The sequence below is a fragment of the Dermochelys coriacea genome, chromosome 4, assembly GCF_009764565.3.
Source record: "Dermochelys coriacea isolate rDerCor1 chromosome 4, rDerCor1.pri.v4, whole genome shotgun sequence".
Classification (NCBI taxonomy): Eukaryota; Metazoa; Chordata; order Testudines; family Dermochelyidae; genus Dermochelys; species Dermochelys coriacea.
Genome location: NC_050071.1, coordinates 119,348,258 through 119,372,111, shown reverse-complemented (window position 1 = coordinate 119,372,111; position 23,854 = coordinate 119,348,258). Strand labels below are relative to the sequence as shown.

Below are 23,854 nucleotides of genomic sequence, written 5' to 3'. Positions count from 1 at the left end.
AGCTCACATCCGATGAAGTGAGCTGTAGCTCACGAAAGCTTATGCTCTAATAAATTTGTTAGTCTCTAAGGTGCCACAAGTACTCCTTTTTTTTTAACTTTGTAATGGATTTTTGGTGCTAAAACCATGAGAGAGCGAATGAGGATGACAGCACTGTAGTTGTCTGCCAGGCTGGACTGATACACATAGAACACAGTTCTACGCTCCCAGGAGCCCTATGTGATTGCATAGGTAACATAGGCTCAGACCTATATCAGTATAACTATGTCATTCAGGGGTGTGAAAAATCCATCCTGAGTGACGTGGTTATACTGACCTAACCCCACGTGTAGACAGCTTGTCAAATAGCATATGATGATCTAGCCTGATGGTACAGTGACTGTTTCAAAGCATGATACCTTATCAGTTACCAAGGGTAGAAACTACGGCTGAAATTTTCAGAGCTTCGATTTAAATTAATTGGAATTGAAATCCGCATGTAACTTGGACAATCTGTACCTGTGCAGTTTTCCAATGTTGTTTAGCATTTTTTCCCCACCTATGGTAGGGCGTGAGCTCCCAACGGGCCATGGCTGGTCAGGTGCTCAGATGCTTTGGGTAATGCACAGTATAAAAAGAAGATTGATATATTATTGATTTGTATTATAGTAGTGCCTTGGGGCCCCAATTGTGGATCAGAGTTCCATTGTGCTAGGTACTGTACAAACAGAAAAGTAATGGTCCCTGTCCCAAAGAGCTTGTATAAGATTACACACAAATAAAAACTACATGTTATTAACGTTAAGGTTGCAAAGTCAAGCATTTGTGGCACCTTAGAGACTAACAAATTTATTTGAGCATAAGCTTTCGTTAGATACAGCTCACTTCATCGGATGCATTCCACGGATGCTCACGAAAGCTTATGCTCAAATAAATTTGTTAGTCTCTAAGGTGCCACAAGTACTCCTTTTCTTTTTTGCGAATACAGAAAGTTATTCTGTACTACTACAGAATACAGGCTACTCTGAAAGTCAAGCATTGAAAAGTTAGGAAAATGCCAGAATTAAGGTTGCATGTGCAACTTTAATTCGGCCTCCTTGTGTATGAATTATGGGACAGTCTTTAATTACATGATTACGCACTATTTTTTCCACAGAACCCTGATCTCATTCTGTGCACAGAATGGACTTCGCTCTGGGGCTGAATCCGAGTTGTATAGTGAAGGAGGCTGTTGCCTGTAGGAACCCTGCATTGGTTGGGTGTATAGTGAATGAGTTGCTCTGAGTTCTGGTACCCAGCATCACACCTAGCCAGTTCATTTCTGGTAGTTAAAGACTATGGGAAATGTCTTACTGAAAAAGATTATCCTACTTCATACAACCAGCTTGCCAATCTTGTGCTGCTAATGGCAACAGATATAAGCACTTCAAAATGCACAGTAGAATGAAAAATTACATGGATTGCTGTAGAATAATAGCCTCATTATTTCTTTGGCAGATAAATATTGAGCTCTGTAACTCAAATGATAGCATCACCAGTGATTGTCCCTGTTAAGAGTACCAGACTGATGGCCTGTCACAGAATATCTATCACATAATATCCAACCAGACTGATGCAAATATTTGATTTACTATTCAAATTGTCACTCTTATGCTGCATTGTTTTCTCTCTTTCTTTTATTATATTTATTTTTTCATTTAACAAAGCTAAAACTAATCCCCACATACTGTACCAGAGGTCTGCACATTTGTGGATATCATGTAGCAGACATATCTTTTCATAAATTAAGGAGAAAAACCAGGAAGATGTGTTTTTCCTAATTTCTTTACATCTTGCAATACAAAAGCAGTAACGTTGTCCATGCATATATATTGCACCTCTCAGCAGGGGATCTCAAGTGCTTACGAACAGCAAGGACTAGTTTTGCCTGGCACTTGTGTGGAGGCCAGACATAAGTGCCTGGGTCAATCTGAGCCCCTGAACTCCCTTCCTTCTCTGCCTCTTCAAAGATACTAATTGCCCCAGAGGGAGTATGAAGCAGCTGAGGCCATGTTTCTGTCCCTCTTCTGCACTGGGCTGGTTGCTGGGGGATAGCAGTCTGTATCATCCCAAAGGATGCAGCGCGCACACACACTCTCTGTGTGCCAGAAAGCACTTTCCATTCCCCGTGTTCCCCCTGGAATGGTGCCACTCTGCTCAAGGTGGTGCCTCAATGGCATGATATGGCCATACATGCTTAAGCTTCACAATACCCCTCTGAGGTACAGAAGTGTTGCCCTGCCTGTTGTTAGGTGAAATTGCCAAGAGATCCACTAGCAGAAAGAGGATAATAGCACAGATCCTTACTGAGTTGATGGACATTCCAAGATAATTTGTTAAAGTGGACCTGATTATATCAAGAAGATTCAGTGTGTTTGTGGAGAAGTAAAGCTTCTTCTAAGGAGCTCAGGGCAACACTGTTGAATCCAGGTATCAAGAGAGGGAGGGGTGAGGGAAAAATGCTGTTCCAAGGTACACTATTACTAAGAGATAATTCCAAAGAGACTTCATAGTTTCATATATTTTATGGCCATCCGGTGGTCTACTCTGATCTCTTGTATTCTGACCTCCTGTCATAGAATTTCAGCCAGTTACTTTCCTACTGAGTCCAATATCTTGTATCTAAGTAAAGCATATCTTCCAGAAAGGTATGCAGTCTGGATTTGAAGACTTCAAGAGATGAAGAATGTACCACTTCTCTTGTTAGTCTCCTCCATTAGTCAAATCAATCTTACCCACAATACTCTATGTATTTTTGCTACAGCAGTCACATATAGGAAAAGTAATGAAGGAAAACGTTGAAGTGCAAAGTCTAGAATTTTTCAAATTGGTTCAAAAAGTTGAGAACACGGTGACCCTTCTCTAGTCTAGCTTCATAATTTCTGTCTATAAATGCCTTCTAGATGCCATCTTGAACAAAATTAAGAGGATATTCAGGGTAATTGTGAAAAACATCATCAAACACTGTATCCTGGCACCTATTACAGATCTTAGGTACAATATTGTACCAAACAATATATCTATATTGTTTGTTTCTGGATAGTGAGAGTGGCAAAATTGGACAGTTCAAGACAGATCCAAGGTGTAGAAGTAGGTCTGAGAGTCAATAGCAAAGAAATGATACTTTAACCCATGGGAATGCATGAGACCATGAAATGATAAAGATGTGGAACATAAGAATGGCCATAGTGGGTCAGACCAAAGGTCCATCTAGCCCAGTATCCTGTCTTCCGACAGTGGCCAATGGCAGGTACGTCAGAGGGAATGAACAGAACAGGTAATCATCAAGTAATCCTGTCGCGCATTCCCAGCTTCTGGAAAAAATAATTAAAAAGAGGAGAGGACCATTGATGAAGGCCTATGTGACTAGAAGGGAAGTCATAAACTGTCCCAAAATATACAGATTTCATAGACTCCAAGGCTAGAAGGGACCATTTTGATCATCTAATCCAGTAGTTCTCAAACTTTTGTACTGGGGACCCCTTTCACATAGCAAGCCTCTGAGTGCGACCCCCACTTATAAATTAAAAACACTTTTTAATATATGTAATACCATTATAAATGCTGGATGCAAAGCAGGGTTTGGGGTGGAGGCTGACAGCTTGTGACCCCTCATGTAATAACGTCGTGACCCCCTGAGGGATCCCAACTCCCAGTTTGAGAACCCTCGTCTAGTCTGACCTCCTATATAACATGGGCTATAGAACTTCCCCAAAATAATTCCTAGAGCATATCTTTTAGAAAAAAATCCAATCTTGATTTAAAAATTTGCAGTGATGGAGAATCCACTGTGACCCTTGGTAAGTTGTTCCAATGGTTAATTAGTCACTGTTAAAAATGTATGCTTTATTTCCAGTCTGAATTTGTCTAGCTTTGACTTCTAATCATTGGGGATTGTGTTATACTTTTCTCTGATAGACTGAGGAGACTGTCATTAAATATTTGTTCCCCATGTAGACGCTTATAGATTGTAATCAAGTCACTCCTTAATCTTCTCTTTTTTAAGCTAAATACAGTAAAAGCTGTTTTATACAGCACTTCTCTAACCAGAAAGCTCTATAAACAAGTATTTCTGATCTTCATTGAAAGTCCCGTTTATAGTTCGGTTGGCATGGGACCAGCAAGGGGTTGGGGCGGGCTCTGGGAAAGAATTTGGGTGTGGGAGCAGGCACGGGAGCAGGTCCAGGGTGCCAGATCCAGGAGCTGCTCACCATGGGTGGCTTCCTACAAGTGGCGACCTGTCCCAACTGCTTTTAGGAGGAGGTGTGGCAGCTGGCACTGCAGGTACAACCCCTGCAGATCCCATTGGCCACTGTTTCCGGCCAATGAGAGCTGCGGAGGCAGCGCTCGGGGTGGGGGCAGCACGTAGAGGACCAAGAAACAATCCCTGCAGGGCCCTACTAGAAACACACCTGCTTGATTATTATGATTCCTTGTTTACAGTTACATGTTGCCACATCTTAATCCATTTAAGATGTGCCACGTGAGTTTGATATCATTATGATTGTTAATTAAAATGTTATGTAGTACCAAGTAAAATGCCTTACAGAAGTCTAAGTATATTGCATAAACACTACTAGGTTTATCAACCAAACTTGTAAACTCATCAAAAAAAGATATCAAGCTAGTTTGACAGGATCTATTTTTCTTAAACACATGTTGAGTGGCATGTATTGCATTACCTTCTTTTAATTTTTTATTAATTGAGTCCTGCATCAGCCACTCCATTAGCTTGGCTTGAATTGATGTCAGCCTGTGTAATGGGCTACATTCACTGCTGGGGTTGTTATAAGAGCCAAGACTGACACAGACAAAGAGTTATGATTACTGTCTGCTGCCTTACGAACAACTAAATTATCAAGGCACCCCCGTGTGACTGAGTATGGGGATTAGCTCCATTCAGTCTGATGCTGCCTTCCTTTCTTCACTTGTGCTGTGGGCCCTAGTGCTCTCTAGGAGTGACTTGTGGCTTGGCCCTCTGGCTGGGTCACTATTTTCCCCTCACCAGACCAGTTGTACTGGTGCCATTCCAGATAGTCTTGCTGTTCAAGACTGTGCCAATTTCCTTGTGGCTGGTAAAGGATCCTGGGCCCACCCACTACTCTGGGATCCTACAATCAGCAGCCAAGGTCTGTACCATCTCAATCCTTTCTGCCATTTCCCTGGGCCTCCTCCTGCTCTGACAACTTTCATCACTACTCTTCTGAGTAAAGCCCTTCCATCAGGGTCAGGATCTCAGTTTTTCTGCTTCCCTCCTCCTCCTGGGTCTCCTCCTTCTCTCCTCACAAGGCCAGAGAATGACTAGAGACTTCTACACTACAGCCCCCTTCTGCTCTCACTTCCTGACTTTCTACAAGCTCAGCCTGCCCCAACCCAGCTGGGCTTCATCCTCAATTAGGGTCAGTGAAGCCTAAGTCTCCCCTCAGGTGTTTCCTGTAAAGTTAATTGGCCCTTTCTGAGTCACTTTAAACCTATCAGGGTTGGTGTGGTGTGAACACCCTCATCACAGTCTGACAGGCCTATAATTATCTGGGTCATCCTGTTTATCTTTTTTAAATATTGGCACAACATTAGCTTTCTTTTGGTTTTCTGGAACTTCTCCTATGTTCCAATACTTACTGAAAATCAGTGTTAATGGTCCAGTGAGCTCCTCAGACAGTTCTTTTAAAACTCTTGGAAACAAGTTATCTGAACCTGTTGATTTTAAAATATCTAACTTTAGTAGCTGCTGTTTAACATCCTCCTGAGATATCTCAGGAGGATGTTAAACAGCAGCTAGTGGAATGGAAAGAGTGTTTTCATCATATGAGATTTCAGAGTAGCAGCCGTGTTAGTCTGTATTCGCAAAAAAGAAAAGGAGTACTTGTGGCACCTTAGACACTAACAAGTTTATTTGAGCATAAGCTTTCGTGAGCTACAGCTCACTTCATCAATATGCATACCGATGAAGTGAGCTGTAGCTCACGAAAGCTTATGCTCAAATAAATGTGTTAGTCTCTAAGGTGCCACAAGTACTCCTTTTCTTTTTTGCATCATATGAGACTATATCATCTATTTTCCCCAAATACAGAAGTATTCATGAACACTTCTGCCTTTTCTGCATTATTATTGTTAATTCTATTATTATTATTATTGTTAATTCTACCATTTACATCTAGTAATATAGTCCAATGCTATTGTCAGGATACTTTCTGTTCCTAATATACTTAAAAAACCTCATTCTTATTGTCCTTATCTCTGCTGGCCATAGATTTCTCCTTGCGTCCCTTTGCTTCCCTGATCAATTTTCTACAATTACTAGCTTCTGATTTATACTCATTATTATCTACTTCCCTTTATTGCCATTTGGTATATTTATTTGTCATAGTTGCCTTCACTTCCCCTCTAAACCTTGTCAGTTTTTAAACCAATATGCCATCTTCCCCAGTTGTGGCTTTTGGGCATCCCATGAAGCGTTCTTAAACAATTCCCAATTATCATTCGCATTCTTCCGAGTAAATTCTTCCTCTCAGCTGATGAGGCTCGTAATTGTTTTCAGCTCTGTGAAACTGGCCCTTTCAGGTGCATCAATAAAGAAATTTTAAATAGAAACAAATCTGAGTAGAAATTTTAAAAGTTAAATTCCTTTGCAAAAAAGTTGCCAGCTTCTGTAATCAACATGTTAAAAATAAAAATATAAATAAATGTCCATGGCACAATTTGTATCTTTAACAAGCTTCAGTTTATGCCTCAAAAGTGGCATATGGACTGTCAGGCCCGCTGACAGCAATTCCGGGCCCCAGGTCAGAACAGTCAGTGGGCCCCCAGCCCGTGCAGACCCGGTCCGCCTGACATTTGGGCGGTGCTGCATCTGTGCTGGCTGGTGCCCAGTGAGCTGCTAGCTGCGCTGCTGGGTGCACTCTTCCGGCACAGCCAGGGCTTACACATGCTCTCTCGGCTGCCTTAGCTGACGGTACCATTCCGCGTGCACCTAGGAGCCTTGCCATAGGCGACTAGTGGGAGGGACACAAAGGGGGGCACCAGCTAAGAGGGGGGCACATGACACCTCCATGTGACCTCTCCCACATGACCTTCCACGTGACTCCTCCCATCTCCACCCCACCCCATATCCAGCCCGGGGCCTCTGCACTCTCCCTGACACTTTCTCCCTAACCTACGTTACCTGGGAGGGAGGCTCTGTCCTCCTGCTGTGCCGGCCTGGCTCCTCACCTGACAGCCAGACTCCGGAGCCACTCCCGGATGCTGTCCAGTGCAGCACAGCAGCTGCCTGGGAGAGCGCCTGGCTGCAGCAGCAACAGGCCGCCCCCACAGGCTCAGCTTCTGGTGACTGGCTGAGTGAGCCGGAGCCCCCACACCCTCTCCAGCATGCTCAGAGTTGGCTCTTCTCCCAGATATGAGGACTAAAAACTTCCTTATATTTTTAAATGAAAGTAGAGATTTCCACAAAATTACAGAATTCCAGGAACTGAGGTTTTAAAAACAAACAAACCCAGAACATTAAGTGTCGTCAGATTTGCAATCAAAAGATTTGAGAAGACTGGAAATAGAGGCAGATGAGAGTGGCATTTTGAATGGCCTGCCAGTCTCATACCAGAAATTGCTAAAGCACAAATCCAATCTGTATGTGAGTTTATAACACATAGTTGGCCCAGTTACTTATCAAAGCTTGAACATCCAGTCTGTGTCTTCTATACAATGAGAGAGAAATGCTGCAAAACTGAAGATCTGATTATGTATGACAATAGGTAACACTACAATCTTCGTAGAATGACATATGGGAAAGAATACATGAGGGAATACGTGAATGTTAATTGTTTGGGTGGAGTCCACCCACATGGCTGAAGAGGACTCTGCTTCGAGCCTATCAAGACCCAGCTGACAAACCTGACAGACAAGTTGCTGCAGAGAAAGACCAGACTTGGCACATGAGCCCAGTCTCTCAGATAAACTCACACAGCACTCATCACAGAGCCACTGGGACAGCCCATGACATTGAAATGTTGGGAATAAAATAAGGGTAGGAACTCACCGTGCTCATCCAGCAATATGTTGTCAGGTTTGATATCTCTGTAAAATAAGAAATGGAAGTGCATTATATACAGTACTGAATGGACGTGTGCAAATTCAGGAGTGTTTCTCTTCTGTGCAGGAGAGCTGGGTCAGTAAAACTATTACAATTCCGAAAGAAACCACACATTACCCAAAGGCAAACGATTCTATTGATGTCCTTTTACTGGTATGAGAAAATGTGCATGGTGAGCAGATTCAGTTCGCTTCCATTCGACATGGCTTTATTTCCACGTGGCTTGCACTGAAACAGGTAGCTTTTAGAGATCAGGCAGGGAGATGGGGTGATTTGCAGCTGGAGGTACCTGTTTGTCTTGGGGAGTCTTTGTTTGACAGACCTGAGCAAGGAGGACATAGATGGGGCACTAATAGGGGACATGGATGACCCCTCCACCCCCCCACTCTCCACTAATCTCCCATGTCCCCCCACATTGCCACACAGTCCTGCTAACCACCCCTTGCCACCACTCCCCATAACTCATCGCATGGCCACCTACTCCATGGAGCAGTAGGTGAGTGGGGATTTGGGTGTTATTAAGGGGGGCACGGTTGTGTGTGCGGAATCCTGGGATGAAAGGGACAGTGACAGTGCTGGGGGGCAGGGTCCCAGTGGCTCTGCACCAAGGCATTGGCACTTGCAGGGCTCCTCTAACTGCTGCCTCAGCTTTGGGGAGCACGGAAACAGCATGGCCATGATCTGAAGTCTTAATATGCTGATGCCCACGCAGAAAGATGCTAAACTCCCCTCATCCCACCTTGAAGTCAAGATGCCTTGGATTGAAGTTTCTATTAATCTCATGAAAGCAGCCATTACAAACTCTCAAACTGAGCGGGAGAACTTATCTATTATTTATGAACTAGTTTTACTTGATAAATAATAAAAACCTTGATACATGAGTTTCCATTTACCCAAGTGACAACTTGATTACTCCAAGTTAAATACTTATCAAGAAATATAAACTGGATTATAACAAGTCTGTAAATGACTTTAAAATATGCTAATGTGTACTTAGATTTCACTAATAAGTTTCAACCTAGTGCCTAGAAATAAATTGAATCAATAAGTAGTTAAAAGTAGTGAAACTGGAAAATTTGTTACACTAGTTCAGAACACTACTTTTTAAATGAAACTGTACACAGCAAAAAGACAGTGGCAGCAATTACACCTTAGAAATTTTCACATAACATGATTTGTGATATCATGCAAAATTGACAGCTTTTCATACAAGAGAAAGAAGCTTGATGTCTGAGTTAAGAGTTATAAGATACGAAGTTTTCATTGCCTTAACATTTGGTAAGAATCCTAAGAAGTCATAAGTAAATTAAAACTATGATTGCAAGTTCACTGTGGTAGTAACAATGGTGAATTTCAGGAAAAATCAGAAATAGCTTTGAAACATTCAGTGTATACTTGGGGATAATGTGCATGTGTAAAAGGTCTGGCTGTAAATTACTGTCTGGAAAGGCCATTTAGAATTTATATTTCCAAGTTTCTAACTTTAGACTTATTTTTGATTGAACTGTCACAAACAACTCCATAAAATTTTATTTTATATAACTCAATTGGCAAATCAGTAAAAACCTGTTTTAAGGATCTATAATTTCAATGAAATCAAATATACCCAATGGAGTGCCATCTATGAATGCAAGGCATGCACTGCATGCCTGATCTGCTGTGCATTGTCCAACTTTCACCTGTGGGCCAAATCTGATTTGCAGGATGATTCTGTCCAGCCTATGAGGACACCATTTTGTAGAACAAATCTCCGCACAGCGTGACCTCGCATGCAGTGTACGTGCGAGTTCATGCTGCATGGAGGATGCCATTTTGGACTACCCACGGTATACAAGTGAGCTGGTGTGTGCCTTAGTAAAATTGTCACAGCATGCCATTGGATATACCCATTAGTATCAAAATTGCCTCCCCAGAATGGTACACAATCTGAATAAATTTACCACTTTGTGACTTCTAGATAAATTTAAGCCTCCTGGGGAAGATCCTCAATAGTTGTAAATTGTCATAGCTTTGGTGATTTTAGTGAACATACAACAATGTACACAGACTGAGGATCTGTTCCTTCAGGTAATTTACTTAAATTTTGTCTCTGCTGTCACACAACCATTTTTATTTTACTTTTTCTAATTTATTATTCATCCTCATATTTTGTTAATCAATATATATACACACATTAATTCTCAAGACTTGGCTTTAGTTTAAGATACCCAAAATTCAACAAATTCAAAAGAAACATGGAAAAGATAAGTGATCAATTAACATTATTTAGACAGTATATGCTGTTATAATATTTACCGAAATATTCTCACAGTCTGCTGTATTTTCATATTTAGAGCCTGATCCTGCACTTCTCAAATGAGTAAAGATACTTTTGCTTAGGTCTTTGCCAGCTACAGCCTTTTATTTAATAATGAAGCAGGGCTTAATAGCATTTGTGATATAATTTAAAAGATCTTAAGCTGTATTTCTTGAAATGAGAAATTCAGTTAAGAGCTTGATCCTGCTGCTATTGAGATAAATGAAAAAACTCAACATGGCTTCAGTGGGAGTAAGATTGGATCAGATTTTTATAAAGTTAATAAATGGGAATTCTGCTTCATAATCTATGCTAGTTTTTCATGACAATGCAAAAAGGCACCCAAGAGTTTAGTTATCATAAACTCAATCCTTTTTAAATTTCAGATTTTGTGAATTTTAAGAATGAGATAAATATCAGAAATGGTTTATAAGCATTAAATACTTATTATGTAAACATAAAATATTACATTAAAAGAAATTGGATCTAGTCTGGCAAATCCAGTGTTCATGCTGTATATTGCCTGACAACAGATGTGTTCTACTTGGTGAATGTATCTATAATTTTCTGAAGCAGTCAAATGATAAAATTAGATCTATGCTAATCTACCTAAGACAAATTCAGTGAGTGGTTTACACATGATACCCACAGATCCACATATACTGTAGACAAGGGTTTTTCCCCCACCTGGGGAACTACTATAATACCTTCTCCATTTATTTTGTTCTTTCGGTTTGGAGGCAAGGCAGGGTGTGGCTACAGTTTAGGGGCAGGTTACCCTGGGTTATGTCTTATTCTGGAAAGCAAACTCATCAGTCAAAACCTGAGGAACCGTGATACATACATATCACTGCTTTGTCAGGAAAGAAATGCATTTAAAGCAAGTACAAGTCAGGAGCTAGCCAAAACCACTAGAAAAACACGCAGTTATTGTTATTGGGTACTCAGTACCTGGAACATTTACCTCCAACAGACCAAAGTGAACCAGTCTCTTGAAAAATAAATGGCCTGGTCAAAAATATCTAAATGTATGGATAAAGCATAGTGCAATGCATAAAAATGTTCATAAGTGAGACAAGCCATTTGATTAGGCAGCATCAATTCAGACATGTTAATTTATGTGAAAAATCTATTTATTATGATAGAAAGTATTTTGGATCTTAGCATGCATGTTCAAATTGCAGTAAGTGAAATTGTGTGCATTAACTTCAAGGTTTTTTGTCTATTATGAATATCCATACAAATGAACTGAAGCCATCAAATCAGGATCCAGAACCCCTGCTTCAAGCTCACCATAGAAATCCCATTACACTGGCAAAAAGCACACTAAGTCAGACGTTGAACTGTGCCTATTCGTTGTGCGGCTTTCAAACCATTTGCTATGTAGTGATTAGCAGTGCTACAGTATTCACCAGTTTCCATAAGAGGGGAAATTCATTCCATCTACCATCTTTGCTTAGTGTGAATTGATTATGAGTCAGCATGTCCTTGTAAAGAGCAGATTAATTCTAGCAGCTCAATTGTCATAATCATGTATAGGACAGAAGAAAAGAGGTATGTGTGTAAGCTTTTCTTGCTTACCATTGCCTGTAAAACCATTTCTGCCTCCCTTTGGTCTCGATATTAGAATGTGTCAGACTGGTGCTGCCTACAGAATATAAATACAATCAAAATAGAAAATACCCTACCAAGATTCCAAATAAGAAATTAATTTCTGCTATGAAATCCAGAGCGAGTGGAATCCCACTGTAAAGATGTTCACTGTGTAGAGAGCATAGCATGTTGCTCATAGTATACTGATCAAGCTCAGCCAAGGCACGATTCAAAGCCCACTGACGCCAGTGGAATAGCTCAAGTTGACCTTGAGGGGCTTAGCTTCACGCCCTGAACGTCTCCACTGCTCTTTCCTTTCTCTTATCTTCTTTCTATGGCTCATGTTGGAGAGTGGGGTAGAAGCCAGCTTTTACACCAGGAAGTCAGCAGCTGACAGGAGCAGAACAATTGGATTTACAATCCAAAATCTAGGGCACTGGAAAGCATGCATTCAAATAGGCAAAGTTAAAAACAACAACAACAACAACAACAAGAACACATAGTGCATCTTAATTTCTTTTTTTTCCCTGTTTGTGTGCAGTTTATTGTTGAGGACCAAGAAACTTTTCTTCAGGAAATCAATCAGACGGTTTGAGCATGGTAAAGGTTGGGATGGTGGTCTATGTGAAGCTTAATTTTGAATCTCTGCCCTTGTCTCTTACTTATTGGCCTGGAAGGATGGCAAAGGCAGCATGCTGAACCATTGAGGAGTGGGAAGGCTTAACCAGATGGAATGTTGACTTTTCCCCTTTAAGAACATAAAAACAGCCATAGTGGATCAGACCAAAGGTCCATTCCGCCCAGTATCCTGTCTTCCGACAGTGGCCAATACCAGGTGCCCTGGAGTGAATGAACAGAACAGGTAATCATCAAGTGATCCATCTGCTGTCGCCCATTCCCAGCTTCTGGCAAAACTGAGGCTAAGGTTTTTAGCTGAAAGATGATTATGGCAGAAATCAGGGAGAATAGATAGATATAATGTACTTGGACTTCAACAAGTTTAAAGTCTTTCCCAGTAGGCTATGAAGGATACTAACTAGTCATAAAATGAGAGGCTACATTCTGGTGTGGACCAGATTAACTGGCAGAAATAAAAGTAGGACTAAGTGGCAAATCTTCAGCGTAGAAAGAAGATAATTGTGAAGTGCTCCAAAGACCTGTATTGGGATTACCATTGCATAACTTCTTAACTGTCAGGGTGGTTAAGCACTGGAATAAATTGCCTAGGAAGGTTCATCAGAGATTTTTAAGAGCAGGTTAGACAAACACCTGTCAGGGATGGTCTAGATAATACTTAATCCGGCCATGAGTGCAGGGGCTGGACTAGATGACCTCTCGACCCCCACCAGTCCTATGATTCTATGATAATATTTATTACTGATCTGAACTGATAAAATTTTCAGATGATTTAATCTAGAGAGGACTGTGAGGAACTTCAGAAGGACCTAGCAAAGATTGGTGATTGGACAATATGGTGGCAGATTGCAATGGGGGAAACGCACTTCTTGAATGCCTCCTGCTGGTGTGTGTGGTACTGCAGTCCTTTTCCTGCTCCTGGTGCCCATGTAGGCTTGCTTACGGGTCTTCAGTGGCTCAGCCTTTCAGCTGGGTCATATAATCAAAATGATCTCCTTCTGGGGTAGCAAACAGTCAGAAATAGCCTGTCTATCTGCCCTCAACAGGGTCTTCGGCCCCAGTTCTGGGCCCTCTAAATTCAGCCTTTTGCTTGGGCTTCCAAAAGAACCTTTGTCCCCTTCTTGGGGATTACAACACTTCACCAGTGGGGGAACCTGGAAATGCCCACTACTCCGTGTTCCAACCCAGGGACCCTATACACAGCAGTCACGTACCACTCACTTTGATTCATTGCTGCTATTTCCCTGGCCCTTTTCTCAACTCATACCCCACCTCAGTGTTAAAGTCCTCAGGTCCTCTCTTAGTCAAATGCAGCTGGAAAAAACTCTGGCTATCCCTGAGGTTCCTTTAGCCAGACAGGAACACCCTTCCTTGCCCCTCTGGTCCCACCCAGGAACTGAACTGCTGAGGCCCTGCAACAACTCTTATCTGAGCCTGCTGGGCTCTGATTGGCCTCTCTAGACAGGCCAGGAAGGCCCACCCTTTTTGCCCCTTTTCTAGGGCGGGTGTAATAGGACCGTGGAGTCTCCTGTAGGGAGCCGGAAAGACCAGGTACATGCCACCATACAGAAGAAACTGAGAGTAGACAATTCAAGATAAAACACATTGGAAGGATCAGTTTGGACTACTCATACACATTAATTTCTAGTTTCTAAATGAATCATTCTAGAGAGAGACCTGGTGTCACTGTGTGTAGCTAAATGAAAATATCTGCTTATTCGGCTGCCATTACATAGTGAGCCAGGTTGCATTAAAAAGGGATAACGAATAATATTGAAAAAATTGTAATGCCATAATATAAATCAAATGGTATGATATAAATATAAATATGTATATTATATCTAATATTATATATAATAAATAATAATATAAATATAAATATATAATGGTATGATACAAATATAAATCAAATGGTATGAGTTCAACTCATCCCCAAAAAGACATGAAAGAAATAGAGAAGGTCCAGAGAAGGGCAAAGCATATAGAGCCATGGGAAGGACTTGCCCATGAGAAGACATTAAACAGACTAGGTCTATTTAATTTACACAAGAGATTTGTAAAAGGCAACATGATAGGGGCAAATAAAATAATAAATGGTACAGAGCAGGTCAATAGTGCACTCCTGTTTATTCTTATAATTCAAGGACACGGTGATACCAAATGGAATTGAAAGAAAACACATTTTATATACAAGGATGTAAATATTTTTGCACATTTTTAATTAACCTGTGAAACTCACTGCCACAAGACACAATTGAGACAAAGGCTCAGTAAGATTAAGAAAAGGGTCAGACATTTCCATGAGTAATAGGAATATCAGCTAGAGCTCCATTAGCTAAGATAAATATAAACACCTTAGGAAAGCACTTCTACAATCAGCACAGCTGCTTGCTCTTCTTAGTTTGTTGAAACCCATTACTAATAATGTTGTTATGCAGCCTGAGGGAACTGAAGAACTAACACTGGCCATCTGTTTTTTCCTGCTTTCATATTCTGCAGCAACCATGCAATTACCACAGTCTTGGTTGTTGCCATTTTCCACTTTGTTTATAATTTCCTACTCATGCCATAATTTCCCTTCTACTTTGTCCAAGTACTTTTTTCTAGAGAACAGAATTATTTTAGGTGGTAGATGTCCTCATCAACCTAAGCTATTTTCTGATATTCCTGGAGAAGATCTTCACACCTGCACTTACAAACAGTTCAGACTGTCCATTATCTCATGTTTAAGGATTGCCATCCCTTTCCTGGGCTCCAGCAAAAATCCAGGATATATTATTTTAATTTCCTGTCTGATGATCTCCCATTCTTTTCCCTGGACTTCCTCAAGATTTCCTCAATGATATTTCCAGTGTCCCAAACTTTGGAATCTAGGTGATCCCTACAGAGATGTGTCTAAGCAAGTTCAAATTGTATTTGACAGATGTTTTAACGGCACATGTTACTATAGCATCAAATTCTAAAGACTTAATACTATGGTTGTGTCAGCACTGCTAGCACAAACCTTGGTTTTTATGGTGATTATATATTATATAATTATATGGTGATTATATATATACTGAATGGACAATGAAAGCCAGTGGTGGGATTCAGCTTTTCACTAATCTGGGGCAGACTTACAAAGTAAACTCCTGTGTACACAATATTATGAAACAAAGTCTTAGTCTTTATGAGTCATTAAGAATCACATCTTCAGAAGTGGACTTTAATTTTAAGTGTCTCCATTATGGTTACGCAAGTTAAGGCACTTACAAGCCTGACTTTCAAGGGTGCTAAGCACCTACTATTCCAACTAAAGACAATGGGAACTGTGGTTTCTCAGTATCTCTGCTTGTCTCAGGTTGGAAGGTCAAAATTGAAGCGCCTATAATTAAAGGCAGGTTTTGAAAATTTGGCTATAAGTTCCCAAGGCCACAGCTGGAGCCTGCAGGAATCAGAATTAGAATTCATGAATTCCTTATCTGTGGATGTGTATCCAAACCACTAGGCCACACTTCAAGCAACAGCTTCCCTCTGGCAAGTTTCTTTTCTCAGGCCATTCTAGAATGCTGCTCTTGTTCAAAGGGCAAAGTCTAACATGCTAGTAGGGAGACAGAATATGCTCTATGCAGACTCTCCCTGGAGGCCAGCTTGAGTATCCAGGCCTGGTTGGGTCTTGGTTGGTGAGTGGAAAGCAAAGGGAGAGGGCCCTTTCACCATACACCTGGCCAGAAGCACCTTCTGAGTTGCTCCGTGAAACCTACTACTGCCCAGTGATTGGAGTAGGCTCTACAGCCCTCTACGCAAACCCCTTGCAGCGAGGGGAAGGCAGGAGCAACTCAGTTATAGATTCCCATTGACCTGCTCACACACTGCATCCTGTGCACTCAGAGTTGAATTCCACACTGCACACAAGGTCCTTACCCTGCCTGCACAAGTCTATTGGTTCCAGCCCCCACACTCACCCAGTGGAACTGCACTGGCTTGTTCCCAAGCAGCCTATGCACTTGTAGAAGAGGGGGCTGGGTTTGCACCTAAAGAATAATCAAGAATAGTTTCATCAAAGGAATTTAGATTAAAAATTGAACTTGCATTTTGAAGATGATTTTTTGTATTCTCAGAGCAGGTGATTGCTGCCTGTAATGTAATTGTTTGGCCTCCCACCCAACCCCCACTCCCAATTGCTAAAATTTACAAGCTTGTTATTTTAAATAGCAAGACACCATCTATGGAATTTTTGATGGATGAACTTTTCAGAATGTTTTTTCTCAAGCAGGCTCACTGTGTTTGTTCAGCTCCTACAGCGACCTGACACTAAGGACAGGTCTTCACTACCTTCACTACCCGGATCGGCGGGTAGTGATCGATTTATTGAGGATCGATTTATCGCATCTCATCTAGACACAATAAATCGATCTCCAAATGCGCTCCCCGTTGACTCTGGAACTTCAGCTCATGAGAGGTTGAAGCAGAGTTGACTGGGAGCAGCAGCGGTCGACTCACCGCCGTCCTCACGGCCTTGTAAGTCGACCTAAGATACGCTATTCGCGTTGCTGAAGTTGCGTATCTTAGATCGACCTCCCCCCTCCAGTGTAGACCAGGGCTATGTGGCCTTCAGCTTTACACAATAAGGGCCTGATCCAAAGCCCATTGAAGTTAATGGAAAGACTCCTACTGGCTTTAGCAGGCATTGTTTCAGTCCTAACCAAACTCTAACTGGTATGTTCATGGTGTACACACAGAACAGTTAGGGGAAAACATTAATACTCCTGCTGGAAGGCTGAAGCATAACACCTCTTTATTTCTTAAAATTCAGAATGATTAACACACAAGAACCCCAAAACAGAGAAAAACAAAAGCAGGCTGCTCCCTCAATCAAAGATTCACAATTCATCCCACATTACTCTAGGGTAGCTGCCTGTTGCTAGGCTTCCTTAGAGAGCCCCCAGCTGGCGAGATATTAGAATTTAAAGTCACAGATCACAATTTTAACACGATTTTCAATAAACAACACTAGCTATTTTTTTTTTAGTGCTGACATGTAATTAATGAAAATAAACCCATGCTGCTAATTTAACAAATGTGTCATATGGGACAAACAGAGGAAAATCAGGACAGAATTCACTGTACTTTAAAATTACAGTCAAATCTCTATTTTCTTAGTTATACAGCTAATCGCTTATATTAATATTTTCCTTTTTCAGCAGAAGTAGTCCATAGAAGTAATTCTTATTATGTCACCTAGGAGAAAGACAGGTACAAAATTAAAGAGAAACAACCCTTCAACAACCTTTTAATCTGTAAAGTGCCTCACAATCTCTTTGTCAGAACCTATATGTTTCCAGTTTGTTAAAATATTCCCCATAGCAATGGCTAATCATGCGCACAAATTGTAGTCTAGGATATGGAGAACACTATACAAAGGGCAGCTGTCTGGAATGAATAATAGTACAAGATGATGTCTGGAAGTTAGTTGCTACCATTAAAAAAACAAAAGCACAGGTAAAAAAAAATAAATTATGGATGATAAATTCAAGCCATGCAAGGACAATTCAAATAACCAGATCCTGGTGAGTATCTGAGCAATTCAAAAAATAAATTATTCCAGATTAGCTCTGCTCTACCCGTTTGATGCAGCACACAAAATACCTGACCGGATCTTTTTAATATTTTACACTCAGTTACACCAAGATATATTGCACATTCACCTGCCATAGCATAAAGGGCTAATTTGATGTGGGTAGTTCAGGACAAGTTTAATAAAGATTAATATTACCTGTGTGACATTTCTTAACAACCATAAAATAATAGCAATGAGTTGGGAAATGGAAGTTCCAGCTAGAGAACATTCAGTTCACATGAGATTTACGATTACCTGAGAGCACTGAGGTAATCCCCACCAGGTGGGAAACTATGGGGTGGTGTTAAACTGGTTTCTACTGACTTCAGAAAGGACTACAAATGGGTTTTGATGTTCACATTTGGGTTCAGGGGCTTGGCACTGTGCTTTACTTGTATTTGGTATAGATATTCAGAAATAACAGGATTTTAAAATCACACATCCGAGGAAAGCAGATTACAATATGCAATGTGGTTCTGACATTCTATATCTGGTAAAGCCTGAGATGTGGGATACATCACTATTCACAGGCTATACTAAAGCTAAGACAGGACTTTAGCCAGATGGTATTGTCTCTGGATGGGAAGCACAGTAAGGGCCCAGTGTGGTGAGTGAACTCAGCTGTATTGAGAAAGCATTGCACTGCCAGGGTTCCATCCCTAGCACGGATCTGCCTGAAGAACACTATAGTGAAAACTACTATGTTCCTTTCCTCTGCACCCGGTAGTTCAATCACCTTTTTCTCACTCCTGCCCCCCACAACATTCTTCCCAGCAACGAGAACTGCCCAACGGCATTAATCAAGCAGCACAGCAAAAGTATTAAATAAAAAGTGCTACAGCACACACCCTAGGGTGACCAGACAGCAAGTGTGAAATATCAGGACGGGGGGTGGGGGGTAATAGGAGCGTATATAAGAAAAAGACCCCAAAATTGAGACTGTTCCTATAAAATTGGGACATCTTGTCACCCAGCCACACCCTATCTGAGTGGAAATGGCCACCACTGCAGACCAACCAGACCTCTGACTGGCAGTCCGTGTTCCCACTATATTAATCCTGCTCATTACTGACTGCCAAAGGATATCCTTCCATAACTAAATCCTTTAGAGCCATCAATTTCTGTATTAATTAATAGTGTGATAGGATGATGTGTCCGTTTAAGGCTACCATTGTGTTGAATCCTGATAACTTCAGCAGAACTGGAAATGATGTGCCCCGTTAAGGCTACCATTGCTAGATCTTTCTCTGCAAAGAAAGAACTTTTACTTGTAGGGGGCTGGGTGTATGTGAGTATGTATCTGGTTGTACTTCCACAAGACAATCCGTGTGGTACCCAAATAAACTTAATATTTAGGTTCTGAAACAGACTTTAAAACAGGAGGAAACAAAGGGAGAAGCTGGTAATCCAATCCCTGGTACCTTTAAGAATTAGTTCAGATGTAGGTCTATTTAAACCTGTGCTAATTATATCGACAACCAGAGGCAAATGCTCAGATGATTAACTTTAGGATAGCCTTCTGATGAACTGAGCTATTTATCCTGCAGAATATGTTTTTATAATATTTTTCTCTCCAATGAGGTGAAAATCCTAGCACAGTTGATATTAATATTAATTGGGGCCAAATTTGGCCCAATGAAATTTATTTAAGTTTTATACAGCTCTCCCCTTCCCACCTCCCCTGAAAAATTTACATTTCAGACCTAAAATAATTGAAAGCATCTCTTCAGAGTGACTCTGAGCTAGAATGGTAGTTTCAGAGCCATTTAAGGGAGAAATGCTTTCAGAAACAAGCTTTTTATGTGAACTTTCCAGACTCTGTTCAGCTACTTGAGTGAAATGTGTTGTACACCATAGAAAAGTGTATTGTATTGTATCATATATTTGGACAGATATCAGTGATAGTAAAAAAGATTAATCTTTTTTTTCCTCCTATAAGAACTTTGGGCCAATAAACATTCCAAATCCACAGATGGTTTCTTTCAACCATTGTATATTATTCATTTTATATTGTTCAAATCTTGAGGCAAATTTGGCAAAATTGAGGCAAATTTTCCATTCTTAAGTCTGGACATGAATGGACATTTTATTAATGAAAAGTGAATAAAGATTTCAGGATGTGGAACATTTCTGAATAAATATCATACACTATAGCCAAAAGTCTATAGATTTTACTCTAGATCCTGAATAAAATCTTAGTATCACACTTTAGAAATGCATAAGACCATAAGTATTTTATGATGGTACTGTTCCACAAGTCACTCATGCAAAGATCTATTTATCTTTATTAGGGCTAGAGATTTTTCTCCCATTTATAGCCTTTGACATCTTTGCAGTAATTACTCCTTAGGCTTTAGTGTAAAATGCAAAGCCATTATTACTCAATATTCATTAGCTGATAGGAAGTGCTCATGAGACACTTTGGTCAGACTTCCATTGCCCCATCCGTGTTCACTCACGTCTGATCGCTTTGTATGTAATGTATCGCCTGAGCAAGAGGACCATTTCTGATGCACGCACATAATGTAACTGTACTGAAGTTATCACAAAATGGTGAAGTAGTCTTTATGAGTCTGTTTAAGGATTCTGAAGTGCAGCAGCTTTCCTTTTGTTTTTCTTTAAGATTCTACTTTTAAAAACAAATGAACAAACAAGAACACATCAGGCCTGAAGTCCAAAATATTTATGATCACACTCTTTCTAAATGACCAGTGAGTGTATTACAGATCATGACAACATTTGTGCACTACATTTGGCCTTGTCTACTCTGAATTATTTTGGGAAATCACCCGCCATTGCACTATAAAAGCAACATGGGAACACTGGACAGGGCACTGGTATTTTTAGGTTTCAGAGTAGCAGCTGTGTTAGTCTGTATTCGCAAAAAGAAAAGGAGTACTTGTGGCACCTTAGAGACTAACAAATTTATTAGAGCATAAGCTTTCGTGAGCTACAGCTCACTTCATCGGATGCATTTGGTGGAAAAAACAGAGGAGAGATTTATATACACACACACAGAGAACATGAAACAATGGGTTTATCATACACACTGTAAGGAGAGTGATCACTTAAGATAAGCCATCACCAACAGCAGGGGGGGGAAGGAGGAAAACCTTTCATGGTGACAAGCAGGTAGGCTAATTCCAGCAGTTAACAAGAATATCAGAGGAACAGTGGGGGGTGGGGTGGGAGGGAGAAATACCATGGGGAAATAGTTTTACTTTGTGTAATGACTCATCCATTCCCAGTCTCTATTCAAGCCTAAATTAATTGTATCCAGTTTGCAAATTAATTCCAATTCAGCAGTCTCTCGTTGGAGTCTGTTTTTGAAGCTTTTTTGTTGAAGTATAGCCACTCTTAGGTCTGTGATCGAGTGACCAGAGAGATTGAAGTGTTCTCCAACTGGTTTTTGAATGTTATAATTCTTGACGTCTGATTTGTGTCCATTCATTCTTTTACGTAGAGACTGTCCAGTTTGGCCAATGTACATGGCAGAGGGGCATTGCTGGCACATGATGGCATATATCACATTGGTAGATGCGCAGGTGAACGAGCCTCTGATAGTGTGGCTGATGTGATTAGGCCCTATGATGGTATCCCCTGAATAGATATGTGGACAGAGTTGGCAACGGGCTTTGTTGCCAGGATAGGTTCCTGGGTTAGTGGTTCTGTTGTGTGGTGTGTGGTTGCTGGTGAGTATTTGCTTCAGATTGGGGGGCTGTCTGTAAGCAAGGACTGGTCTGTCTCCCAAGATCTGAGAGAGCGATGGCTTGTCCTTCAGGATAGGTTGTCTACAGCCAAGCGCTACGATATAACCGCATTTGCTCCAACCCCTCAGACAGAGACAAACACCTACAAGATCTCTATCATGCATTCCTACAACTACAATACCCACCTGCTGAAGTGAAGAAACAGATTGACAGAGCCAGAAGAGTACCCAGAAGTCACCTACTACAGGACAGGCCCAACAAAGAAAACAACAGAACGCCACTGGCCATCACCTTCAGCCCCCAACTAAAACCTCTCCAACGCATCATCAAGGATCTACAACCTCTACAACATCGGATGCATCCAATGAAGTGAGCTGTAGCTCTCGAAAGCTTATGCTCAAATAAATTTGTTAGTCTCTAAGGTGCCACAAGTACTCCTTTTCTTTTTGGTATTTTTGGCATGTAATCTGAGCAAAGTTAGTAGTAAGACTGCTGATACTCCATCAACACTACAGTTAACATGCTGCTACCTCCAGTACAGCTGGTACCAATGGTAATGGAACGATGGGAGATTTCCATTGACTTCAATGAGCTTTGGAGCTGGCCCTTCTGTGGGCTTAATGCAACCCCACTTTATGAAACCCTCATCTTTATCCAGACAGGAACCAATTTTCAAGCTCCCTTACTTTTACAAAATGCAACTCAGCTCAAAAGCACCCCCTAAAACCCACACCAATGTACAAATAACTTAACTGGAACAAATTCAAACAAATGTCTTTACCTATTTCTCATCTTTATTTGGGAAAATGTGGACTAGTCAAACACTTTCAATTCTCTACTTTCATCAATAGGTGGCAGTAGTGATATCTATATTTCTAAAGTACACATGTGAAGTAGTCACCCTTAAAAACTTACTGATTTTGCCTTAGAGAAACAGATAAACTTATTTCATTACAAAGCAATGGCCATTTTTAAAGGGTGACCATTGTACTTGATCTTTCCCACAAGTATAGATTGGCATTATTCTGTTAGTCTTCACGGGCTAGTACTTTTACATCTGCTGAATTTACTTACAGAGATTCTAGCACAGTATTAAAACCTGACTAATACAGAGATTCTGTCATTGTATTGTATTTCAGTCATGTCTGCTTGCAGATCCAATATGATTTTATTGCAGATTTGATTAAACTTTGCATCATAGCAGTGAAAACAGATACAGATTGCAATACAACATGACACCAGCCCCATGAAAATTTTCTAATGCTACATGGGCTTGATCCAGAAAAGAGGTAAGCACAACCACAGGGTACTGCTGAGCACAGTCAGCCCCCATTATGTTCAATGGGAGTTGAGGGTGCTCACTACTCAGGGGGAGTTCTCGACACCTCACAGGAAGGCACTGTGCAGGTTTCAACACTGCTAGTACTAATAAGCTGACCAAACAATGGAAGACTGAATCCTCCAATATGGGCTGAATGGCTCTGTGAGGAGGAGTTCCCTAGAGTTCACTCTGATTGTTGTGTTAGACATTTTGGTTACAGACAGGATCTACAAAGCAGGTGTACAAAATCAGGTATCTATTATGTACCAAGATTTTTAAGACCATAAGAACAGTCATACTGGGTCAGACCAATGATCCATCTAGCCCAGTATCCTGTCTTCTGACAGTGGCCAATGCCAGGTGCTTCAGAGAGAATGAACAGAACAGGTAATCATCAAGTGATCTATCCCCTGTGCTCATTCCCAGCTTCTGGCAAACAGACACTAGGGACACTTCAGAGCATGGTTTTGCATCCTTGCCCATCCTGGCTATTAGCCATTGATAGACCTATCCTCCATGAACTTATCTAGTTCTTTTTTGCATCCTGTTATAGATTTGCAAAAGCAAATATGACTTTTGAATGCCTCCATTTTTGACT

General features: G+C 40.9%; 1 protein-coding gene across 1 annotated transcript in view; it reads right to left on the bottom strand.

Moving 5' to 3' along the window:
* The window catches only part of STK32B (serine/threonine kinase 32B), a 281,996-nt gene that overhangs the window by 73,528 nt on the left and 184,614 nt on the right, over positions 1–23,854 (bottom strand). Inside the window, exon 5 of the mRNA XM_038399481.2 lies at positions 8,048–8,085. Within this exon, the coding sequence (XP_038255409.1) occupies positions 8,048–8,085 (38 nt within the window). The remainder of the gene's footprint in view (positions 1–8,047; positions 8,086–23,854) is intronic.